Source organism: Anoplolepis gracilipes, chromosome 2 (genome assembly GCF_047496725.1).
Source record: "Anoplolepis gracilipes chromosome 2, ASM4749672v1, whole genome shotgun sequence".
NCBI classification, from domain to species: Eukaryota; Metazoa; Arthropoda; class Insecta; order Hymenoptera; family Formicidae; genus Anoplolepis; species Anoplolepis gracilipes.
In genome coordinates this window covers 19631075-19653691 of record NC_132971.1, presented here as the reverse complement: position 1 = coordinate 19653691, position 22617 = coordinate 19631075, and the positions used below count along the sequence as shown (strand labels likewise).

At 35.3% G+C, this 22617-nt stretch overlaps 1 protein-coding gene across 2 annotated transcripts in view; it reads right to left on the bottom strand.

Moving 5' to 3' along the window:
• Positions 1–328: 328 nt before the first annotated feature.
• Positions 329–22617, bottom strand: part of Dve (SATB1_N and homeodomain domain-containing protein dve) — a 49798-nt gene continuing 27509 nt past the window's right edge. Inside the window, exons 3-7 of one of the 2 annotated variants that reach the window (XM_072911309.1) lie at positions 9605–9747; positions 8969–9271; positions 2349–2903; positions 1680–2072; positions 329–769 (exon numbers count right to left, since the gene is read on the bottom strand). In XM_072911309.1, the coding sequence (XP_072767410.1) occupies positions 593–769; positions 1680–2072; positions 2349–2903; positions 8969–9271; positions 9605–9747 (1571 nt within the window). In that variant the 3' untranslated portion in view covers positions 329–592. Of the gene's footprint in view, positions 884–1679; positions 2073–2348; positions 2904–8968; positions 9272–9604; positions 9748–22617 lie in introns of both variants that reach the window. The other variant, XM_072911310.1, reaches the window with a different exon arrangement.

The following is a 22617-nucleotide window of genomic DNA, read 5'->3' as shown; positions in this document are numbered from 1 at the left end:
TACGATATCATATCGCTCTTGAAGCTCATATTTTTTTATTCGATCTTCTTATAAAACAAGCATAAAAAACGAGAAAACTGATGGCAAATCTTTAAAAAATAAATTCGATGCGTATAATGTTCGATTGAAAATTTTTAATTAATGTAATAATAAAGTAAAATAATTTTGCTCAGTCAATATTTAGAGAATTTTAATACGCGATAATTTATGTGTATTTTCATTCAATATTGTCTGTATCAAGAAATATAATGGATATATAAATTAACCATTAAATGTTATCGTCTGGAAATATCATCTGCTTCAAAATATGTTTTGCCAATTTGGACTTGGGAGAGATGTTTAATTATATATATTTTCCGTTGACGTATATTTTTTATTCGACATCATCTCGTATTTACATTCATGAAAGTTCATAATAATTATATTAATTGTTACGTGGTAATTACAATGAATGAGCTGCGGCCGGTAAGCGTTAAGGACGCAGCGTGTCAACGATAGTAAGGAGTAACAGGTCCGATTAACGATTTCCCTTTATTTCGCCCGTTCTTTGCTTTACGCGCTTCTGTTCCTCTAATTATTTTAAGGAAATTAACTAATCTGCGTGATATGGATGCTGTTGCGGCGACTCGCCCTCGAACAGAGCCATCTTCAGCCGTTTGTTCTTGGCCCTGCGGTTCTTGAACCAGAATTGCACGTTCTTCGGCTCCAGACGCGGAAACTTCTGGCGATACGGCATCTTGTTCAGCTCCTCCGTGTACGACAGAATGAGCTATGGACCGATCGTAAAATCTTTCTCAGCACATCTCTCGAAGAAGAATTTAAAGCCGAATTTCTAAGTCGATACATCAGCATTTAAATTACAGTTCTGATTATATTTCATTTTCTGAAAATATGTCAAATGTTTATCCGTTTATATTCATTTCGCTTATATTTACAGAAGAATGTTTATTTGTAGGAAAATATTTACATGTAAGGTTCGCTACTTATACATTTAAACAAGAAAACATTTACTACTTTATATATGTTAGTACATCCATTTATTTCATTCTAATCATCTACCTAACAACATAACTATATTTGTAATAAATATTATGCTTCAATGATAAAATACATTTAAAATTAAAACACGTAATGAAGGAATAAGCGTTTATAAAAAAACAAAAAAAAAAACGTAAAAACGTAAAAATATTCGAAAAGACGTTTCTAATAAATGTGTTAAATATATGTGAAAATATGTTGTTAAATATATGATATTAGATCGTAGATGTAAAACACGTATTCGGATAAACGGATATGCTAACAATAAAGGTGTAAATGTATTTTTTCGTTTAAATATATAACAGCGAGCCCTTTAATTTAAACGGTAACGAAATTATTTAAAAAAATTAGAAATAACACGCGTGATATATTTGTATTAATGTTATCTAATTATGCGTCGTTTAATAATTTAAAACATATTTTTTAAAAGAGAATTACAATGTATATAAAACAGAATTTACTTTTGCATGTGTAATATTTCTTTCTCTATTTTAGAATTAAGTATTTTACACTGGAAGAGAGTAACTGTATCTACGATTGTGCGGTGTTAATTTAACAGAAGTTTCTCGCTGTCAATGCGTGTTAATATCGTTAGGAGGGACAAATTAGCGCGATAACGACACAGAGTGATTTATACGTACCGCGTGGCTCGGATGCGTGCTGCGCTTGAACCAATACTCCAGCCTCGGCACTTCCGTCACGGGATCGATGAACGTCCGGTTCCTCTTCCTCCTCTCATCGGCCAGCATGCTGGTGGGACAGCCGGCTGGCCCGCGCGGCGGCAGATAATGCGACATGTACATTATACCGTGGCCGAACATGGGGCTCGGCACCAGGGAGAATCCCGACGGGATCGGACCTGTGTGCCTTGTCTCGTCGTCCTCGGAACCGGACGATACCCTCGCGTCCTCCTGCTTCACCGAGGAGGGGGTCGACGTCGGCGGCTGCTGCTGCTGCTGATCCTCAGGTCTCGTGGTCAACGACAACGGACCGACAGGTGGGCTGCTCGGTGGACAGGGTGATCCGGACGTCGACTGTGTGTGAAAGCATTGATTAGAAAATCTCAACTCTTTGGAGTTCTCGAGATGTAGAGTTTATTTCACTCTATATAATATAATAATTTTAGAATGTTTCAAGAGCTTCCATTTTTATTCTTCGCCATCTGACAGCTAATCTCTCTCTGTATATCGAGAAGAAAATCCATCATTTTTTCAAAGTATTCGAAATATTCAATTTTTAATACTTTTGTAATTAATATGTTATGTTTTCAATCCTTCCTTTTCCTCTCTCTTTCAAGGAAGAGCACGTACCTGCTGCCTGGTATCCTCCTCCTCGTCCGTACAATCCTCGCTGACAAGGCTAGCGCCTCTCGGACTGAGCCCAGGGGGGCTGCAGCCGTTCATGCTGGCTCTCTTTTGCGCCGCACGGGCGTTCTTGAACCAATAGACGACGTTGTTCGCATCCAGCGGTTTCCTGCCCCGTCGCGACTCCAGAGAATTCAATTCCGCGACGTAGTGCTGTATTTGTTCGCGCGACGGATGCTGATTCTCGGCGAACCAGCGTTGGAGGCGCGGCAGTTCGAGCTCCGAGTCGAAGCTGGTCCTCATCCTGGTCTTGTGCGAATACTGGAGCAGAGCCGGATGCGGCGGTCCGATTGAGCCGCCACCGCCAGGCGCGATCGTGCCACCACTGTCAGGTTGCGGACTCTGCGTGTGATGATGATGATGATGGTGGTGATGGTTAGAAGTCGGTGCTATCGGATTCATACCGAGACCTATCTGTTGCTGCTGCAGCCACGTTTCGAAATTCCTCTTTGTCTCTTCCGACATGTCGTTCCCGCCTCTGCAGAGGGACAGCAGAGTCACCTGTAAGGAAAGCGATACATGTTTTTGTTTTTGTTTTTTTTTTTTAAATCGTTAAGAATCGCTCTCTTATAAATAATAATAGATGATACAATAAGTGCTGTAGAGAGCAAGAACACAAAACAAAATAAATAAAAACAGGCGACTTAAAAACAACGAATCATATAATTCAAACAATTTAAAATATAGATACGAAAATAATTAGTACAGAACATAATATAAATTGTAAAACATCTTGAAATTCGCAAACGTTTCGGGCTCCAATTTGAGCTTTCTTCAGCGCAATACAGTAGTCATAATAAAGACAAAAATATAAAATTTATTTTAGCTTAATTAATCTAATCGGAACGCAGTGAACAGAATTATAACTTAATGTTGTGCGCGGTAAGAGACCAGTGCTTAAAAATATAGTTGTCAATGTGTATAGTTGTCAATCTGTATAATCAAGCATGGTTGATGAGCCACAAAGAATTATTAAATGTGTTGTTTATTGATGACTTAAATGCAATACGGTAATTATTTCTATATTAACAATATCTTAAGTCACCAAACCATCTAATCAAATAAAAAAACTACTTACAAAGTCATGTAATAAAACAGCACATTTTTTTAACAGAAATGGTGAACAATAGCGCAGTTAAAGAGTCAGGATGTTACTGTCAAAAGTTTCACTAGGTAGTCGTAATATATATACGGACCATTTAGATTTTTGAAAGTTTGTTTATTAAGTCGTTATATAAAGTCGGTAAACTATCTGTATCTGTTTAAAGATTTAAACCGTTCTTCTGTTTCTTTATGAATAGCATTTCAAAGATCAATCTCTTATTGTAAAAGGGAACCTCATCCAGCACCTCGACATCACTCCAACAAAAATCATGATTATGCAGTAGTCTATGATTATTAACCACCGAAAAATTGTAGACATTTCTATTGATCTGCGATTTATGTTCAGATATTCTAGTTTTTAACCTTCTTGACGTTTGCCCTTCATATGAAGCACAAACTCCGAACAATTAAATTTTATAAACCACATTGGTTCTGCAATCCTTGGAAATAATATTCTTATGCACCTTGATAAATCTATCGAGTTTATTCATACTACAATAAGATAATTTGATTTATTTTTAAAAATGCTTCTAAATTGCTCAGTTAAATTCAGTAAGTACGGTACTGTAAAAAGTGAAGAAGAATTTTTAAGTGTCGTTTTTTTGTTATCGGAATCCGGTCTATTCATTAAATATTTAATACTTTGATGAATGACGTCAAATATCAGTTTAAATGGGTAGCCGTTATCCAAGAGTATTCTGATGATAACATCGAAATTTTTTGTATGAAATTTTGGCCATCATTTCTGTTAAAAAATGTGCTGTTTTATTACTTGACTTTGTAAGTAGTTTTTTATTTGATTAGATGGTTTAGATATTGTTAATATAGAAATAATTACCGATATCACTATAGGATTCAACCGGTATTGCGTTTAAGTCATCAATAAACAACACATTTAATAATTCTTCGTGGCTCATCAACCATGCTTGATTATACAGATTGACAACTACATAAATTTTTAAGCGTTGGTCTCTTACCGCGCACAACATTAAGTTATAATTCTGTTCACTGCGTTCCGATTAGATTAGTTAAGCTAAAATAAATTTTATATTTTTGTCTTTATTATGACTACTGTATTGCGCTGAAGAAGGCTCAAATTGAAGCCCGAAACGTTCGCGAATTTCAAGATGTTTTACAATTTATATTATGTTCGGTACTAATTATTTTCATATCTATATTAAGTCGTCTATTTTAATTTATTTTGTTTTGTATCCTTGCTCTCTACATCACTTATTGTATCATTTATTATGTTTTTTTTTTGTGTTTGTTTTTCAAAGATCTTGCTCTCCTCTGCATCGAGTTGCTGATTAATGTCTGGCAGTTTAATCCCGCCAATAATGCATCTCGCGAAAAATATAAAATTGACAGATGACGTGCTTTGTCTAAGTTCCATTACATTTTAACTGTAGCGCTTTTCTATTTTTTTTTTTGCAGAAAATATTTAAAGCAATTTTTATTATAGAATAATTAAACGACTATCAAGAAAGTAGCGATGCTTTTTGTCTTTTGTATTATCTTTTATTATTATTTATATTATTCTAAAAACCTCTTTAGAGATGATCTATAATTCACGAAAAAATTTAAAACAAAATTCCATTTATAATTATAAGCATCTTATATGTTCTAATGTATACATACATCTTAACATATTTTAATTTATACGTATTTTACGTGTTCAAATGCTTTTTGTACTACGCGATACAAAATTTATAAATAGAATTCTGTCATATGAATTTTGCTGCAAATTACAGATCGTCTAAAGGTTTTAAGATAACAAGAGAAAGAGAGGGAAAAAACAGCAAGCACTATAAATCGAAACCAAATTTCTGCCCGAACAGATTTATTATATGAATTCAAATTCCTTTTCCTGACGATCGATTTATCCGGTCGGTTGTTGACGCGACCAGGCGCCGCCGCCGTCGTCGTTAGCGTCACTTTCGTCGCCGTCGTTGTCACGGCATTAAGATGACAGATTATGGAAAAGTTTCGCACCTCAGGAAGCAGAGCGCTCACCTTATCTGGTTGATGATTTATAAGAACAAATATATCTCTTGGCTGGAGGATCAAGCGCACGACGCCACCTTAATAACGCGGTAATCCGTCGTGTATCCATAACACCTTGGCAGTGTCAGATACCATCAAGACAAGACAATTATCCGTCCGCTACAGCGGCATCTCGCGTACTCGCGAGAGAGAGAGAGAGAGAGAGAGAGAGAGAGAGAGAGAGAGAGAGAGAGAGAGAGAGAGAGTATGTCACCTTCTTGAATTCTCATCCGCCCTCAGTTTTACGACACCGCACTTAATCACTCCAGGTAGGCAGGTCTAAGGCGCGAGTCTGACAGGCGTTCGCGAGATTTCAGAAATCGTTCGGCAAACAACGGTGCACACCGTCGACCGGCTTATCTAATGACGACGTTGCGCCGTGCGATATTCGAGCCTGATTTACACTGTATTTATTATTCAAGAGTCATTGCGTACGCACACAAGGCAATTGGCTGATCCGTAGAACAGTGGTAAATCAATCGCGATCACGGGACCGCGATCAAACAATTTGCGAGATCATAACGAGTTTGCGAAATTGGCGACGCGTATATCAGGGATCGTTGCGAGCTATTTTGTGAATCTTTTATAAACGTATTTCTTAAATAAAGAATTATAAAAATATAATTAAATAAAATTTCTTTATTGAGTTACCGCGTTCCTATTTTTTAATTATTAATGAAACCACTCGTATAATAGTCTGAACTTCTTTATATGTAGAACTTTATAAGTATAATAATATATATATATATATATATATATATATATATATATATATATATATATATCGTAATCTTTAACTACATCGCTGATTTTATTTTATCCAAGATATAAATCTTGAATAAATTATTAAAGTAAACTCTCTTTAATCGTTATTCTTTTCTACGATATATATAAATATATATATTTATGTAAAAACGAAAACCAGATTTCGGGATATTGAATATATAGAACAATTTCGTAAAAATATATAGTAGATAAATCATATGTGTGTCGCTGTGGCGCTATAAATATGGTTAAGCCCTAATCCTGATATATCAGGCAACGTCTGTTACATCACTGTTCTACATTTCAAGCTAAATAGGATCCAAAATAGATTTCGCTGCTTTTTATTGTCTGAAACTGTGTTGACACCGATGATTTATGTTCCGCCGATTCCAATTAATGCGAATTTCACGTCCCCGGGCCCCTTGAAAAATATTTATTACCACTCTGAAACTTTCCATTATCCCGAAAGAAATACGAGCGTATTTTTCACAAAATTGTGTGTACTTTAATGCTCGCTTATACGTTTCTCTTGCATATTTAAATTTCTAATCGCTCTCCAATGAAAGCAACAATTTGATATATCCTGATGTACCGATAAACGTCACAAACACAAGAAATAACTGGTTTTAATCTCATGACAAAGATAGTTACGTTAAGATAAGCGAATGAAATTTGCAAAGTAGTAGATATTATTATTTGTCTTCATCAGATTTTACTGTAACTTTATTCAATATTCAATTTGAAGTTTCATTTCTCAGTGAGAAAATTGATCGTCGAAAAAAAAAAAAAAAAAAAAAAAACAAATGTCAAACAATGATGTTTTCTTGTTCAACTGCCACTAAAAAAATGTCTTACCAATAAAATCTACAAAATTTTTCAGTTTTTTTTAATAATAAAACGCAAGCGTAAAAACAGATAAAATAGACGAGAAAATTTTCGAGAAGATACACTTCCGTGCGCTAAAGGAACATCGTGCAAAGGAGTTGCAGAGAGAAGGGGAGATCGTTCAGCGGCACGTCTTCCTGCATCATCGTCAGATTAGGCCAAATCTACGCGAAAGACGTCGGTTCTCCATCACGGCGGTTCGCCATTAGCCGTCGGGCTACGAAACTCAAGCAGGAAACGTTTGCCGGGGAAAATTGGTAATCATAGACCACCGCGAGCGGCATTAAAGTTCGGGGATGGGCGGGTAGTGGGATCTTCAAAGAGAGTGCACTTAGATAATGCCGGCCCAGAGGAGGCAGCGGGGTACCTACCCTCCTCTCCCCCCGGTACCGATATCGAGGGAGCTTTTGATGAAGGCTGCGAATTTGGTTGAGTAAAGGGTAATCCTATCATACGCTATGAGATCTTCCGCTGTCGGAAGGGCAAGGCTGCTACGCGCGCGTAGGTCGCTAAAAAATCGCGCACCTATTTCAATTTTCGTTGAACGGAAAATCGAGAGGATCGCGGCCGCGATAAGCCCGAAAAGTCATCGCGAAAAAAAAAAAAAGAATTTCGCGTTAGCTGGTATAGCCGAGATTACGTTATTCGGTTCCATTGCTAGGGATTGACGAGAGCTACTAGTTCGCACAACGTTAAACTTTCGTCGAATCGGCTTTTACGTTGAATCGCCGAAAAATGTTGACATTGTGATAAAATCTCTTTTTATAGTTAGATGACATAATCGTTGTTTCTTTTATTTGATTTTCTTAAATTATTTAAGATATAGCAGACTTCGCGCAGCAATGTTGAGAAATAAATTATCTAAAATGTTATCAATTTTACTTAATTTTTATCATGCAAAAATATGTTTAAAATAATATGATCGTTGTAGATGTACTGTATAAAATTTCGCAGAAAATTACAAAAAACTCAGAATCAGAGAAAATTTTGTTATTCGCGTGAAAACGCTTCGATTCGGGAGGGAAAGCTACTAGAAACGCGCGGTGACTTCTTGACTAGTGATTCGAAACCAAGGAAGAGCATTTATTCAAGGTAAGGATCAACGGGCCGCGAGCAAGAATCTACCAAAGATTACCACTCGCCGCGTTCTTGCGGGAGGTACAAGAGCACTGAGCCGGAGGACTTCTTAATGAGATTAAGTGCCCCGACGACAAACACTCTCTGGGCTAGATTTACATTTTATACATTTTTAAGCGGTCGTCTTACTACGAATATTCCCTGTTCCGATCTCGCCTTGAATAGCCCTTAAATTCTCTCGGTGCGCGGTTATTTAACCTTGTTCTTCAAATAAACGTGCCTTTATGTACAGCTTACGCATTTTTTTTCTCTTCTTTTTTCGTTGTCGTACTTTCGCCTCTAATAACATCAAGATATAGAAGATATAAGAAAGACATATATTACTGTCATTGAAGATATATATATATATATATATATATATATTACGGTTAGTTATTGAAACAATTAATTTATTTTAAATCATAATTGATACGAATGTATGTGATATATTTATCAATATATATTTAGACGAAAATTTGTGTAAACAATGTACGTTTTGTTTAAGTAAGCTTGCGTTCTTTCAATGCAATCACTTTCTAAATATTGTTTTCTTTTTTTTTGAATAAATAAATAAAATGCGATCTTGTACTATTTGTTTCTTAAATCAATACATATATTATGTATCAAAAATTAAAAATTCAAGACAATCTTACCTCGTCCAAGGGACATCCGGCGGAGACGAGAAGCGTATGACTGTGCAACAGTAGCAACCTCAGCAATTTATTTCGAACTTCAGCAGCTGGGCTGGGAGGTGGCGGTCTTGATCTGTACACCTGAATCTTCAGGGTCGCCACCGATGTCAATTCAGCTAGGATATCTCCTACTGTCAATAACGGTCCATCGGCGACTTTTTCCATCGGTAAAGGTTTCCAATTCCGTATAACGATACTGCCTCTGGCGCTAGGTATCAGATCGCTGGAATATCCTAAACGAACGAGAGCCTCGCCCACTAAATCCTGTTGGTAAAAGAGTAAAGTTTTTAGTGACGTTGTTGAATTATATTTTCTAGATATCTTTATAAAATCTATAACAAAATCTATAACAAAAATAGTTCTACTTTTCAAAAAGATATAATTTATTTTTTTAATTCAACATTTTATTATAATTATTTAAACATCGCAATTTTTTTTATTTTAATCGTAAAGATTTAATTTTTTAAAACGGTAAAATAAAACGAAAAATAAATATCTCAATTTTAACGATGATTAAGTATATTATTATTTATATCAATGTAATGCTAATATTAATATAATCTAGTATTAATATAAGACACAAATTAATATTCTTACCTGAAAGGGCATAGCTACCGGAATGATAACGTAAGAGTCTGTTTCCACTTGAGGACTTCGCCATTTTTCGCGGCTGTTGCTCACATGACTTTCCACGATATTGTGAATCGTCTCCACTACACAATGCACCGGCAAATTTTTCGCTGTAACAAACAAAGAAATTTACGTGAAGCAACAACAATCGTTTTATTACGGGAAACAATAGAATGTTACTACGAGTATAACAAATTAGCATTACATCATTTTACGAATGTGACTTAATTATATGTATAATGCCAATTCTTAAGATTTCTATAACTGCTTTTGGAATTTTCATTAAATAAAAGATGTACGTACATACACCTCTCCACATATATAATTGTATAAAGTTTAATTTAAAAATTTAAATAATAATATTAACTAATTAATATTGTATAGAAATATCAATGTTTCCTACATCTTCTATATAACGACTGCTTAACTTTCTTTCTAGAGTTCGTCAAGTTTAAAGAATTTAAGGATCCCTGTAGAATATTATTATACGAGCCTTGTTATAACGGATTTAATTAATTCGATTCGAAAACCGAGAACCGAAGATATCTTCACGAAAGCTCAGTCTGTGAATGCCTTAAATCGTCTGGTAGCTTCGACTGAAGCACTATTTCTGTACATCCGGCTGACAATAGGTATAGAGTCTTTGGCATTCTGGCATCCAAATTTGAGGAGCAGGATGATTCGCGAGGCGCGTACTGAAGATCGCCGAGAGAAGAGGGAGAGAAAGAGAGAGACGCGGTGCGAGAGGAGGAAAGAGGAAGAGAGAGAGAGAAGTTTAACTCTGGTGCTAAGCATATGCAGATCCACTCGTCTATCCCGAGACAATGGGACCTGCGCGTTGGCACAATAGCTGCGATCCTTGTGTAACCCTGACTTAAGTCCGGGAGTCTATCCCACTCCAGATCATAATCCCAGAGTTCTGCGAAACCGAGAAAATGGAGTGCGAGAATGAGAAGAAGAGATATATATAGAGATAGAAACAGAGAGAGAGAGAGAGGGATGATAAAGAAAGAATAAAAAAGAGAAAGAGAAAAGTTTCACTCAATACAATTTCCTCTCTCTCTCTCTCTCTCTTTTTTTCTCTCTCTTTTGACTATAGCGATATATTTATCTGTTAAGAGGCACTGCCAAATTCTCGATGATTCTGCTTATCGAAATGTTTGTTTTTGTTCAAGATACACATGTCTATCTATACATATAAAAAACATTGCATCCGAAAAGCGAATCCATAATGAAACAAATTTGAATGATTTATTGGTGAAGAGTGAAACGTGAATTTAACAATTATTATTACAGTATTTGTTAAGATCTCGCTAGTCAGATAATTTCAAATGAGTTTAATAATAGTTTATTAATTTGTAATTTTCAAAATTAGAATTTATTAAAAAAAAAAAAAAAAATACGATGAAACGTTTGATTGAATTTTTAATTAAATTAGATTTATTTGTGAGTATAAGTATTAATATCTCTGAAAAGTGCATTTACATCGAGCGTAATGAGCTAATCAAAGTGCAATATTGAATTGTACCCGGATTGATACGGTCGAACGTCTCTTGATGCAAGGCACTAAGTCCCCGTCAAAGATGACCAACAAAGGATTTACTGCCGGCGCGGCATGATATTAGGTATTAATGGCCAAAACTTCCATCTAATACGCCGGACATCATAGAGCGCCCGCTCTCCCTTCGTTGCATAAGACAGGTCGTATCTAGCGGGTCCGAAGGCTGACCGGCGTCCACCTTAATCTAGGGACGTATAGTTTTCATTAAGGCGCCCCGTCCTTGCGTCGTCTTTGTACCGGGATCAGCTGGTTTAAGGTGGGCTTTTACGCCGTAGGATTTAATCGCGGGGACACATCGTATTACGCGCTCTGTTTATTACCGACGCGTCGTCGCCTCTACATGGGTTGACGATATATCACTTTCGCAAAAATCGTGAGAATGTCCATCTATATTTTTTGTGACTCCGCTTTTAAACTAAAGTAATGCTAATTGAAAATTAATTGATTTTCTATTTCTATTCAGGGACCAAAATTGATTTTTTTCGGAAAATAAATCGATTGAAATTTTCTCTCAATATAATTACTTAATAATAATAGATTAAGTAACATTTTTTAATACATTTTCATTGTTTAAATAATATTTAGATCGTGTAACAAAATATTGCGTTAAATGTAAGTTTATCGTAGTAAACGAAGAAATGAAAGAGGCAACCACTCATCCGCGAAATCTTTAATCTCTGCAGCAAAGACATTTCTCATTTCTGGTGCAGGTCCTATCGGGCTTCCGGTTATCTCCCCGCACGACGGAAGCGTCATGCTGCTTCGTCTTTGACAGCTCTCGTCGAAAGATAAGATTCATCCAAAGGGCAACTCTTGAAGAAGCAAAACCAGTTTCTCTCGATGGCTCTTTTTCATTTACGACGTTTTCATCTCGCGATTCGCGTTAGCGATTTCTCATATTGTTAAATCTTCTCAGTAATAACATCCATTTAATTTTGATTCGATCTACGTCATACAATAATATTCTCTCATATATATATCTCAATAACATTCATTTGAAATTTAATGTAAAAAATAAGAGAGTATTAAAAAATAACCCTTTATCTTTTTTTTTTTTTTAATCTTCAAATTTACTAAAAATATAAGCTACACCAAAAAAATTGTATTCTCGAAATGTATATTTTATAAGTCCTTTTAGTAAATATTCTTAATAAATAAGGATATTTTCTTTCTTACGTAATATTTTTTAAAATACATTATTTATAAATTAAGCAAAAACTATACATTAACTTGTCAAAGTTTTAATAAATAGCAAATGTCCTTTTGTAAAATTGTTTTTTATTGGGATTAATAATCCCAAATATTAAATAATATAATAGTAGAAAAATATCCCATTCAGTATATATTCTTATATGTTAAGAATATCTGATACTATTCTACCCTTCAGAGAATTTCTCTCTCAAACTACAAGGATCCTTTTGGCTTATTTTAAAGACAGATATTATAAAAATAACGGAAATATACGCAAGATGAAAATATAATTTTAAAGAGAAATTTAAAAGTATATAAACTTTTTTTAAATATAAAAACATAAATAATATAAAATTATATATATAAATTTCATACTTATATAATGAGTTAACTATAACAAAAACTATGTAAACAAATTGTATACGACAATTTATTAGAATTAAATCCAGAGCACAGAAAAATTAGAAAGTACATATATTCAAAGGATATTCTGAAAGAAAATAATTTCTGAACACTAACACTAAGCTTAAAAAAGGATTAAGAACTCGTTTTTTTTTTCTTTCATAAAATCGTCCGTTTTCGAATGCGTTGAGTTCGTAAAGTACTCACTGCGCTCTCTCTCAACTTCGCAAATGAACAGAACGACAGAACGAGTTTTGCACTGAGGCGGTGGTGCAGATACAAGATAAAAAGTTGGAACATATTTTTCGGCACCCCGCGGTATCGCCCATTCCGCACGGTCGCGATAATAGCTGCTACGTTCGGCGCGGAAAGCGCGATTCGAAGGGGCCGCGACCGAAGAACCTCCGCCACGAATATTTCTTTCCGCGTTTCTTCAACCCTCGTTTCTGCGCGCGAAATGATTTTACCGGCGCGCTCCGAGATTACCGAGGATCTTTCTAAATCACTGACGGGAAAAGCACGCGCCATTTAGATTCATCGACAGTGACGGTTCCGTTGCTGTATCGGTGTGTTCAAATGCGATTAAGCAGAACGACAAAGGGAGGGATAAAATGAATTTCATTTCTCGGTGAATCAAAATGAAGTTGAGATTTGAGATAATAAGAAGAGACACCCCGATCATCAAATACTTGGGTACTTTTAATACTCTGAGTTAAGTGAGTTAAGTAAAATAAGCTAAGGAAAAATTTTATAATAATTATGTAAAATTATATGTAGCTAACACAATTAAGACACTTAAAAAATCTGTAAATTACAATCAATCAAATACGAATGAATGAAAATAAACTATGAACGCGTCCAGGACCTCTTGGTCCTAAGGTTTCTTTTCTGTCTTAGTGCTACTCGGCTTAATCTCTCTCGAAGAATTAAATCAGGCTACGAAGCCATGTTCAAATCATCTGAATAATGTTATTTTTTTTGCTTCTTATTCTTATTGATTTGCAGCAGTCGGCGCAGATTTTTAAGTCCGGCTATGCGAACGCAACGGTATTCGCGATCCCTGGAAGTCGGCTACTTCCGTCCTCGGAACTTAGTCTAAGCGCGCGCGTACCAAAAGGAAAGTGTGGGTGGTTTCGGTATCTGAGGCTGATCCGGCGGATGTCGGTCTTTACAGATAAGCGACTGGCTCTTTCGAAGTCTTTATCTGCGCGACACCCGTCCACTCTCCTCCCCTCTCGTTTGTGCTTCCCCTCCCCTCCTGTTCCTTCCGTGTTATTTCTATTTTCATCTCGCTAACGAGAGTCAATTTGTTCACATCCCGATTATTTGGTTTTTTTTCTTATTATACGTCAAAGTAATGTTTGCTGAGATTTCACGCACTGAGCGCTATCGTATCCGTTCATTCATTCGTTCGTCTGATTAACGTTAAGAAAATCGAAAAGTGTTGATACTCTCACATCGTTTATTTGTCATCGATCTATTAAAATTATCGCGGATATCGATAGTTTTCAACAGTTCTAGAGTGCATGCAAAGGTCGTAAGCTCGCGTGCGATTTAAGCTCTTTCGGTGCCGTTAAGTTTATGTCCATCGAAAACATTGGATAAGACATAATAAGATAACCTTCCAACTAGCGCAGCTTATAAGATCACCGGCCACGCGACGAAACCTTTTAAATCTAAGTGTTAGCGGCTTGATCACGCAACAATGTATCTTAATAGCATCTGAAGCTCTCGTATTTGAGTGAATTATCATATCGAGATAATGAGAAGTTTAATAGAATTTTCAATTTATTTCGACTATTATGATAAATTACATAAAATTATTTTCTATCATTTCTAATATTAACAATTAAAATTATCTAATTTCACTGACGTAATAAATTAAATTTTATCTATATTGTTACGTAAAACTTAATTTGTCAAAATCTTCCAATTTTTACTCTCAAAAATTACCGATGCCTCAATATACATTGTTTTGAATTACCATTTGTAATTGAGAAAGAGAAATGATAGATTAGAAATTTAGAATTAAAATACTCTTAAGAAAAAAAAAAACAGACATTTTTATTTCTCGAGAAAGGATTCCACCGATTCCTTCGCGGACGAGCGATTGCCAAAATCTGGTTCGACGGCAAATGTACGAAGGTTGCTCCCTGGAAGCAAGGGTGAAAACTTGCCCTAAGATGCTTAGAGGGTAAGCTCTTATACAACGTAGAGAATAAGAGAGAAGGGTGTAGTTCTCCGATACTTCACCGGTGCGTTCCATGTCTGCGCTCTACGCACGTGCGTAACGCGCGAGCGCGCGTATATCATATATATATAGACATACACACACGTGCGTGATTGGTTGGTGTGCGTTTCGCGTGCACACACGCGCGTGTATTTCGCGTGTGCGGAAGATTAAAATTACTTCGATAAACTGCCTCGCGCAGGACGAAAGGGGTGGCGCGAAGCGGGCCCCCAAAGAGGGCGAACGTCTCGTAAATTTCTCGGCTAAGGAGCTTAATTTGGATTTTCGGTAACGAGTTATTGTGAGCGCCAACTCATTGGGAGATGATTTAGGTGGCACCAAGGACAGGTTCCGGTCGTCTATTACCGTCGCGCGATAGACGGATTATTCCTCGGATTCTGAAGAGTAATATCTAGAAACTTCTTATCACCGCCGAGACCGCGTAACCGCCTGTCACTCTGAAAAGTTTTCCGAGCGGAAGCTCGCGGTGATAGGAGGGACCGTGAGAGCGTCGTCTCCGAAACGCGCGAAATCTTCCGAATATTAACGCCAAAATCGGGAGAGACCTAGCTTTGTATTAGCATATTTATTGCAGCGAGCCTAAGAACTCGTATCACTCTAGCGAAACTCTTATGAGATATATTATTTCTCATAATTTATATACTTATACAGATACCTATTTCGTAAACATACAAATCAGATGATATGTAAAGAGAGAGATAAAAAGGAAAAGAGAAATAGCGTTGCAATCCTTCTTCGCGAATTTTTTATTCTTTAAAAGCACGGTAATCCAATTCTACGCTATTTAAAATCAATATTTTTATCCTCCAAATTCTATAATGTTACTTAATGTAATTTTAATATTAGTTAATAAAATTTATATAAATAAATAAATTATATGATTTATTTATTTAAATATATAATTTATTTATATAAATATGTCAATAAATCAATTTCTATATTATTAAATGCAAAATATAAGGGCATATATCAATCTTAATCATTTAAAAATTTTAATAATCTGTTAAAGTTTTATCTCTCAATTGTTTATTGAAATAATACTAATAAGAAATAAAGAATATTATCTCTTTCGTATAATGAATTAATCTATCGAATAATATTTCCACAATTATATGTATATTATAAATAATATTGTATTATAGATAACTATATTTTATACATAATTATATTATATGATAATTTGTGAAAATGGATAACTCAAAAATAAATACGCGATATAAAATGACGCTCGCTATTTTTTTTTTGTTTTTTTTTGTGCCAGCGATCATTCCCGTAACGTCATAAGCGTCGACGATAATAATCGCGCGAACGAAATAAGAACGAAACTGGCGCGCAATGACTCGGCTTGACAAGCTGATTTAGGAACAGGATGGAGTCTCCTACGCGAAATCCTCAGAAGGAAGAGAGCTGATCCTTCCGGCGACCGGAGGAGTCCTGCAGAATGACGTAGTAATCCCGGGGGAGAGCCTCGGCCTTAGCCTTAGCTTAAGTCGTGAGGGTTTGCATACACGTGGAATGGGGCCGACACTAAGACACCGAGCCACGTGCACAACGCGGTCCTTAAAACACGGATATGCGCGGCTCCGGTGCCGTCTAATCCACGAGGGTCTCAAGCAAAACCCGAATTCCCATTGGCCAAGGAATACTAACGGATTTGGCTATTCCGTACAGTCGCTCTGCCCGATCTGAAATATTTAGCTGAATCGAGCTTGGTCGGACGGGACTTGGAGACGAGTCGAAATATGACATCAAACAAGTTCGCCAGCATGTAGGATTATGATAGCGTGTTTCGCACTCCGTGTGACTTGCATTATTCGTCGCGATCTGATAATGAATGTTACGTCCCGTCGAGTCTTACGGACAATAAGTTGAAATCGTAGAGCGTTAAACAGCTCGCTAACAACTTGTTTACCCTTTTCCCCTCAATGTTAGTAAAACATAATTTCATTGAATTGAGAGATTATCTTTTTATGCATTTATAAAGTAAGTAAAAATGAGCGAGACAACAATCGCGGATCACATGTGATCCCCTCCGAGACCCGAGATGACATCTCAGAGTGAATCCGAGAGTGTAGGAGTTAATTGAAACGCATAGTGTCGGGATGGTTCTTTTAAACAATAACGGCGTTTTAGCGACATTGGGCTAAGGTACGTAATCTTCCGGGGTTTCCCGGGGAGTGACTAAGATCGAAGTGAGGAAGCGAGAGTAGGAGGGGCGGAGGAACGGCAGCCACTAGAGCAAGAGGATTCGTGATAGAAGGGTAAAGTCTTGGGTAGGGTAAAAGGGGAGGGTTAAAGGGCTCCTTAGCGGAGATCTTAGGCAAATCCAGCGTGAAATCGCATCAGAACATCCCCTTGCCAAAACCACCACTTACTCCTACCATCTTCGCCCGATATCTGCGGTATCCGACTAAGGAAATTCTTACTCCTACTTCTTCGACTCCTGCCACGAAGATCGCGCGTGAAATTCGGCGATGTTAACCCTTTCGGAGAAAAATACAATATCGACAAATTCGCTATCCTAAATCATTCAAAAGTTAATTATTCAAAGCTACGCGTATATCTAAAGAACGCAGCAATATTAATTAGAACGAAGACATTGATACATCAATGAGGTTGACACCTTCTTGAAAATAATGTAAATATATTTATTTTATTTTAACTATGAGATTTTTTTAATATTAATTATTTATCTCTATCTTGGAAGCAGATTTTTTCATTTTGATAATAATATTTCTATTATTATAATATTATTAAATATTAATATTCTCTTGTCATTTGAACTTAATCTAACGTTAATTCGATTATTTTTTTTTTTTTCGGAAAAATTGATTTCTTTGAATTCATAAGATTTGCCAACGAGTTTATAGAGATAAAGTTTATCTCGATTTTTGTTCTCTTTCTCTCAGGTAGTCAGTATCTAACAATCTGACAGTTACAAGCGGACAATTACTCAAAACGCGCTTTCTTCCTCTCGTCTTTTCTCTCTCGTCATATCTTGTTGTATCCCTCTTTTCTCCTCGCGATCGCGGAGCATTTCCCGGACGTTTCTCCGGTCTCTTAATCAAAACACGGAGAGAGAAAAGACATTAAAAGCCGCGGCGAGAGACCCGCGGTATCTCGCCTCGAAATAGAGTTCTAGCCGACCAGGGAAGATAAGACTCCCCCTCGGAGCAGCTCTCTTTCCGGCGCTCTTATAGGATCGCTCTATATGCGCGCTCTATTATTACAATACATTCAGACGCGCCTGCGAGAGTCGCGTGCGATTTCCGCGCCCGGTGAGGAGATTATGTCAGACCCCGGCGAAACGGAAAAATGTTTCGGCCCGCGTGATAAACCGTGACAGATCAGAACAGGGGACGCCAAGTATAGCGTTTTTCTTTACTCACTTTTATCTGAACGAGAAGTCCATGTGCGTACGTGACAGTAGTGTATACAGTAATGTATGATGTCGACAATAATGGTATTAAATATAAATTAGCGATGTGAAATAATTTCCTGTGTCGATTGGCATATTATTATACTATATGTAAATTATTAATTTCATGACTAAAAAGGAACATCAAAATAGATCGATACTATCTTTTTGTGTATATATATATATATATATATATATATATATATATATATATATATATATATAAATGGATATGCTTACATTTTCAACTTTTATAAAATAGTTTATTATATTTAATAATTTAAAAATCGTTTTTTTTAAATTTAATTATTTAAGAATTATATTACATGTAATTTTATTTATTATACATTATTATTAATCCTTACTCCGTACTAATGGATCATTTTTGTCTATGATTTTTCTAACAACGTCAATTTCTCGAAAACAAATAATCATAAAATAATATATTTAAGTAAATTATTTTTCAAATTTATTATTTCATCAGTCTTTATTTAGAATGTTCAAAGAAGGTATATACATTTTTCAGATTTTTTCAAACACTTTTATATATTAATAAACTTATCGAAAATACGCTGACCCACCTGTACAGTTAGAAAATGCCAAAATTAACAATACAGAATAAGTGTTAAATTTTATTATGAAATATTTATTAATTTTCAATCTTAGAAAATATTTCTCTTAAGATTAAAAATTAATAAATATTTCATAATAAAATTAAATTTAATGTAATTCTTAAATAATTAAATTTAAAAAATAGATCTTTAAATTATTAAATATAATAAATTCTGTTTTATAACAGTTGAAAATGTAAGCAGAATTTCGATTGTACAGCCGAGCAACGTAAGAATCAGTAGGACAATGCCAGTCGTTCCGACCTTGTTTAGAGATCCGAAGAGTCGTAAATCTCTGCTGCTTCCCGCCCTTGATGATCGTATCTTAACGTATCGGATTGTACGCGATCGTTAACTACTCGCACACGTGATACCGACTTGCGTTATATATTCTTACACATACTCGGCGGAGAAACTCAAACTAGATCTGTGCGTTCGAATATATCCAGGTGAATACATAATATGTAATCCTCAAATATGCGGACTCGGCGTCTTAGGCTAATCTTGTTAGGCCTTGTAAGCCTCCGGCTGACCCTATAGAGCAGACTTTTAATCCCTTAACACGCTACGCGTACGAAGATTTTGCATAAGAAAGAAATAGGATTGTTTTGCCCTCGTCGAAGGCGACGAGGCGCGTCTTCCGTTTTGCCTCTACGTCTCGTTGAGACTGCTTTCTATCGTGGGAAGTGTCATGCAATTTCTGTGTTTTAAAATTATTAATTAAACATTTTTTTCATTTCAAAGTTGCTCGATAATTCTTCGCCATCTTCATTATTTTAGACTTTTTGATATTAATAATTTTCATTAATATTAACGTTGAAAATTGAAAGGAAAATGACCAACCTGTTAATTAAGATAGTTCCTTATTTTTTGCATACGTAAACTGAAGACATTTTTTATTACTTTTTATTATTTTAATTCTATTATAATTATTATTTTAACTCAATTATTATTCTATTGTTAAAGCTGTCATAAAATGAGTAATTTATTAGACGATAAAAAAAAGAGAAGAGTATAATAAGATATCTCTATTATTTGAATAATATCAAGAAAAGAAAATTCCACATGCATCAATTTACACGTGTGGTGTACATTAGACACAATATAATATTAAACATGCTTCAGATAAAATACAGATAATAGTTTTGTTGAAGTAGTTGTGTTAAGAGAAATATATAAATTAGTAGCTCAGAAGAAAAAAATAGAAATAAAGATGATTCTTAAATTATCATTTCTTTATTTTAAGATGAGACTTCTTTTAAGTTTCTTTTAAATTCGATTAGTTGAGAAAATTGATTATCTATATAGGAAGTGCAGTATATATTTGAGATACTGTTAGTAATTTGGAATACCATGAAAAATTGATGCTTTTATCATTTATCAACAAATATTCGAATTAGATAGAAATTCTATAACAAAATATTTAAAAATGCCGGCAGGAGTAATATTTTATTACGACTGTGGCGAGCAAGTTTGTGTAAGTTTGAAAATCAAAACTTTTTGATAAGTTTAAAATTTCTTATTATTGTTTTAATACTAAGTAATTTTTATAGAGAGTATGTTTTGCATTAATTAGTTCGTATATAGATTAATTTTGACAATTGTCTTTAAATTTTTGTGATTTATTGATGTATTTTTTGTAAAATATTATATGTTTCTAATTTAAAATACCTAAGGTGATGCTAATGTAATGTATGTAATGCATGCAATGTATGTAACACATACTGAATATTCAGCCACATTGTAACTTCTCAGCCGAATGATCAAAGTGCTATGTGCTTCTTTTGCGAAAGATGCTTTAATGAAGATAGGGGTGAATTATGGGTAATGTGTAACCATGGGATGCACAGTGAAAATATGCTTTGACAGAAACACTTATGTGTGATTATTATAAATAAAAAAATATTATATAATAATTTAAAATACACTATATTAAATTATCGACACTTCTTCATTATTTAGGTATTAGTTTGAGTTTTTGATTTCCTAAAGAATAAGGGTTAATTTCTTTTATAATAAATGATTCCTTTTGTCTATCAAAAGAATATTTTGAATTTCATCAAAAAAGAGCACAAATTTGATTCCAGGACTACGAAATAAAACTAGTATTCCAAATACGCTGTACTTGCTGTACATCTTGTCCTCCGATCAATTTAAGTAATATCGCAAAATTCTACGCAATTTTTTAGGGTAGTAGCGTTTCTCATTGTGAAAACCGCGAGATATTCAAACGATAAACATTACCGATAGAATGGCAATATTTTCCGTGGATTTGCATCGGTCACGTATATGTGCGCGTCGCGATCTGGCGCGAAAACGCGCGTGATGTTTTAGCAAGTGATTAATGCGCGCCCCGCTACTGTCTCTATATCATAATACGCGGAATTGAAAAAAGGGAGTAACAAAAAGCTGCTACGCAGCTGTTGCTAGCGAAAGACAAATGGATTCCCGGAGTACCAATCGTCGCCGACGAAACTTTAAATAATAATTAATGATGATTACGGCGTATAATTTAGCGCTCATGTTCAAACAATGCTGATAAGTCGCGGTCATTGTCAATATCATTTCAATAGTCGCTGAGCTTCACGGAACAGAAATTGTGGCACGTGTGTCTTGCAAAGAGTTGCATTAAAGCTGGCGTATGATTCGCATTAAATCCAATTTACCAGTTGCTTCTTAGAGCCCGTTATTTTTAAGCTGAGACTAAATGTCAATTTTTGCAAAACAATTTTTAGTTACAAAAATAATTAATCGTGTGAATAATAATAAATAATAATAATGGCCCTTTTATCAGGGATCTCTCTCAATATCGATTTAGGATCCATTTACTCAACAAGAAACGGCCTTCAGAAATAAAATTCTATGAAAGGGAACGGTGAGTTTCGTGTTGCAGTCGTCTTGTGCATGTTTTTTTAGGATAGTAAAATGTACGTATTGCTGACTATGTATAAAGTTTTGTGTACACATAGATACGACGCGCCGCGCCGGTTAACAAATCCTATTAAAAATACATTCAGCAGCGAAGCTGAGACAACGGTATTTATGGCAAGCCAATGTCGTGTCGCCGTCGGTGCACAACATTGAGAAGACGCTCTCCTTGATACTACCTTATATTTATATTTATAAGAGCCTTAGAACATTAAAAGCTCTCCGTCGGCCATTATGAATGCACAATAGAGTCGACCGAGTCCGCGGCTTCGTCTCCGTGATCCTCGTCGGGATAATTAAAAAGGGAGCCAATTCGACAATTCGGCTTACGAGAAGTCTCCCTTTGCCGCATAACTTTCTTCCCTTCTTACTTATCTCGATAATGTATCCTTAGACCTGCGAAAGCAACTCGCATTAATCGCCACAAGTAACGTTTCTTACATCTTATTTAAATCAATATAACCCAAGTGATCATAAAGTATCTGTGAGTATCATAGAGATGAGTTATTGAAATTAACTCGTGATTCAATTGGATTATTTAATTTCTATATTGTTAGTATAAAGTATCGCAAATATTTGGAAATATTTTAAGATTAAAATGTCAATAATTATTACAAC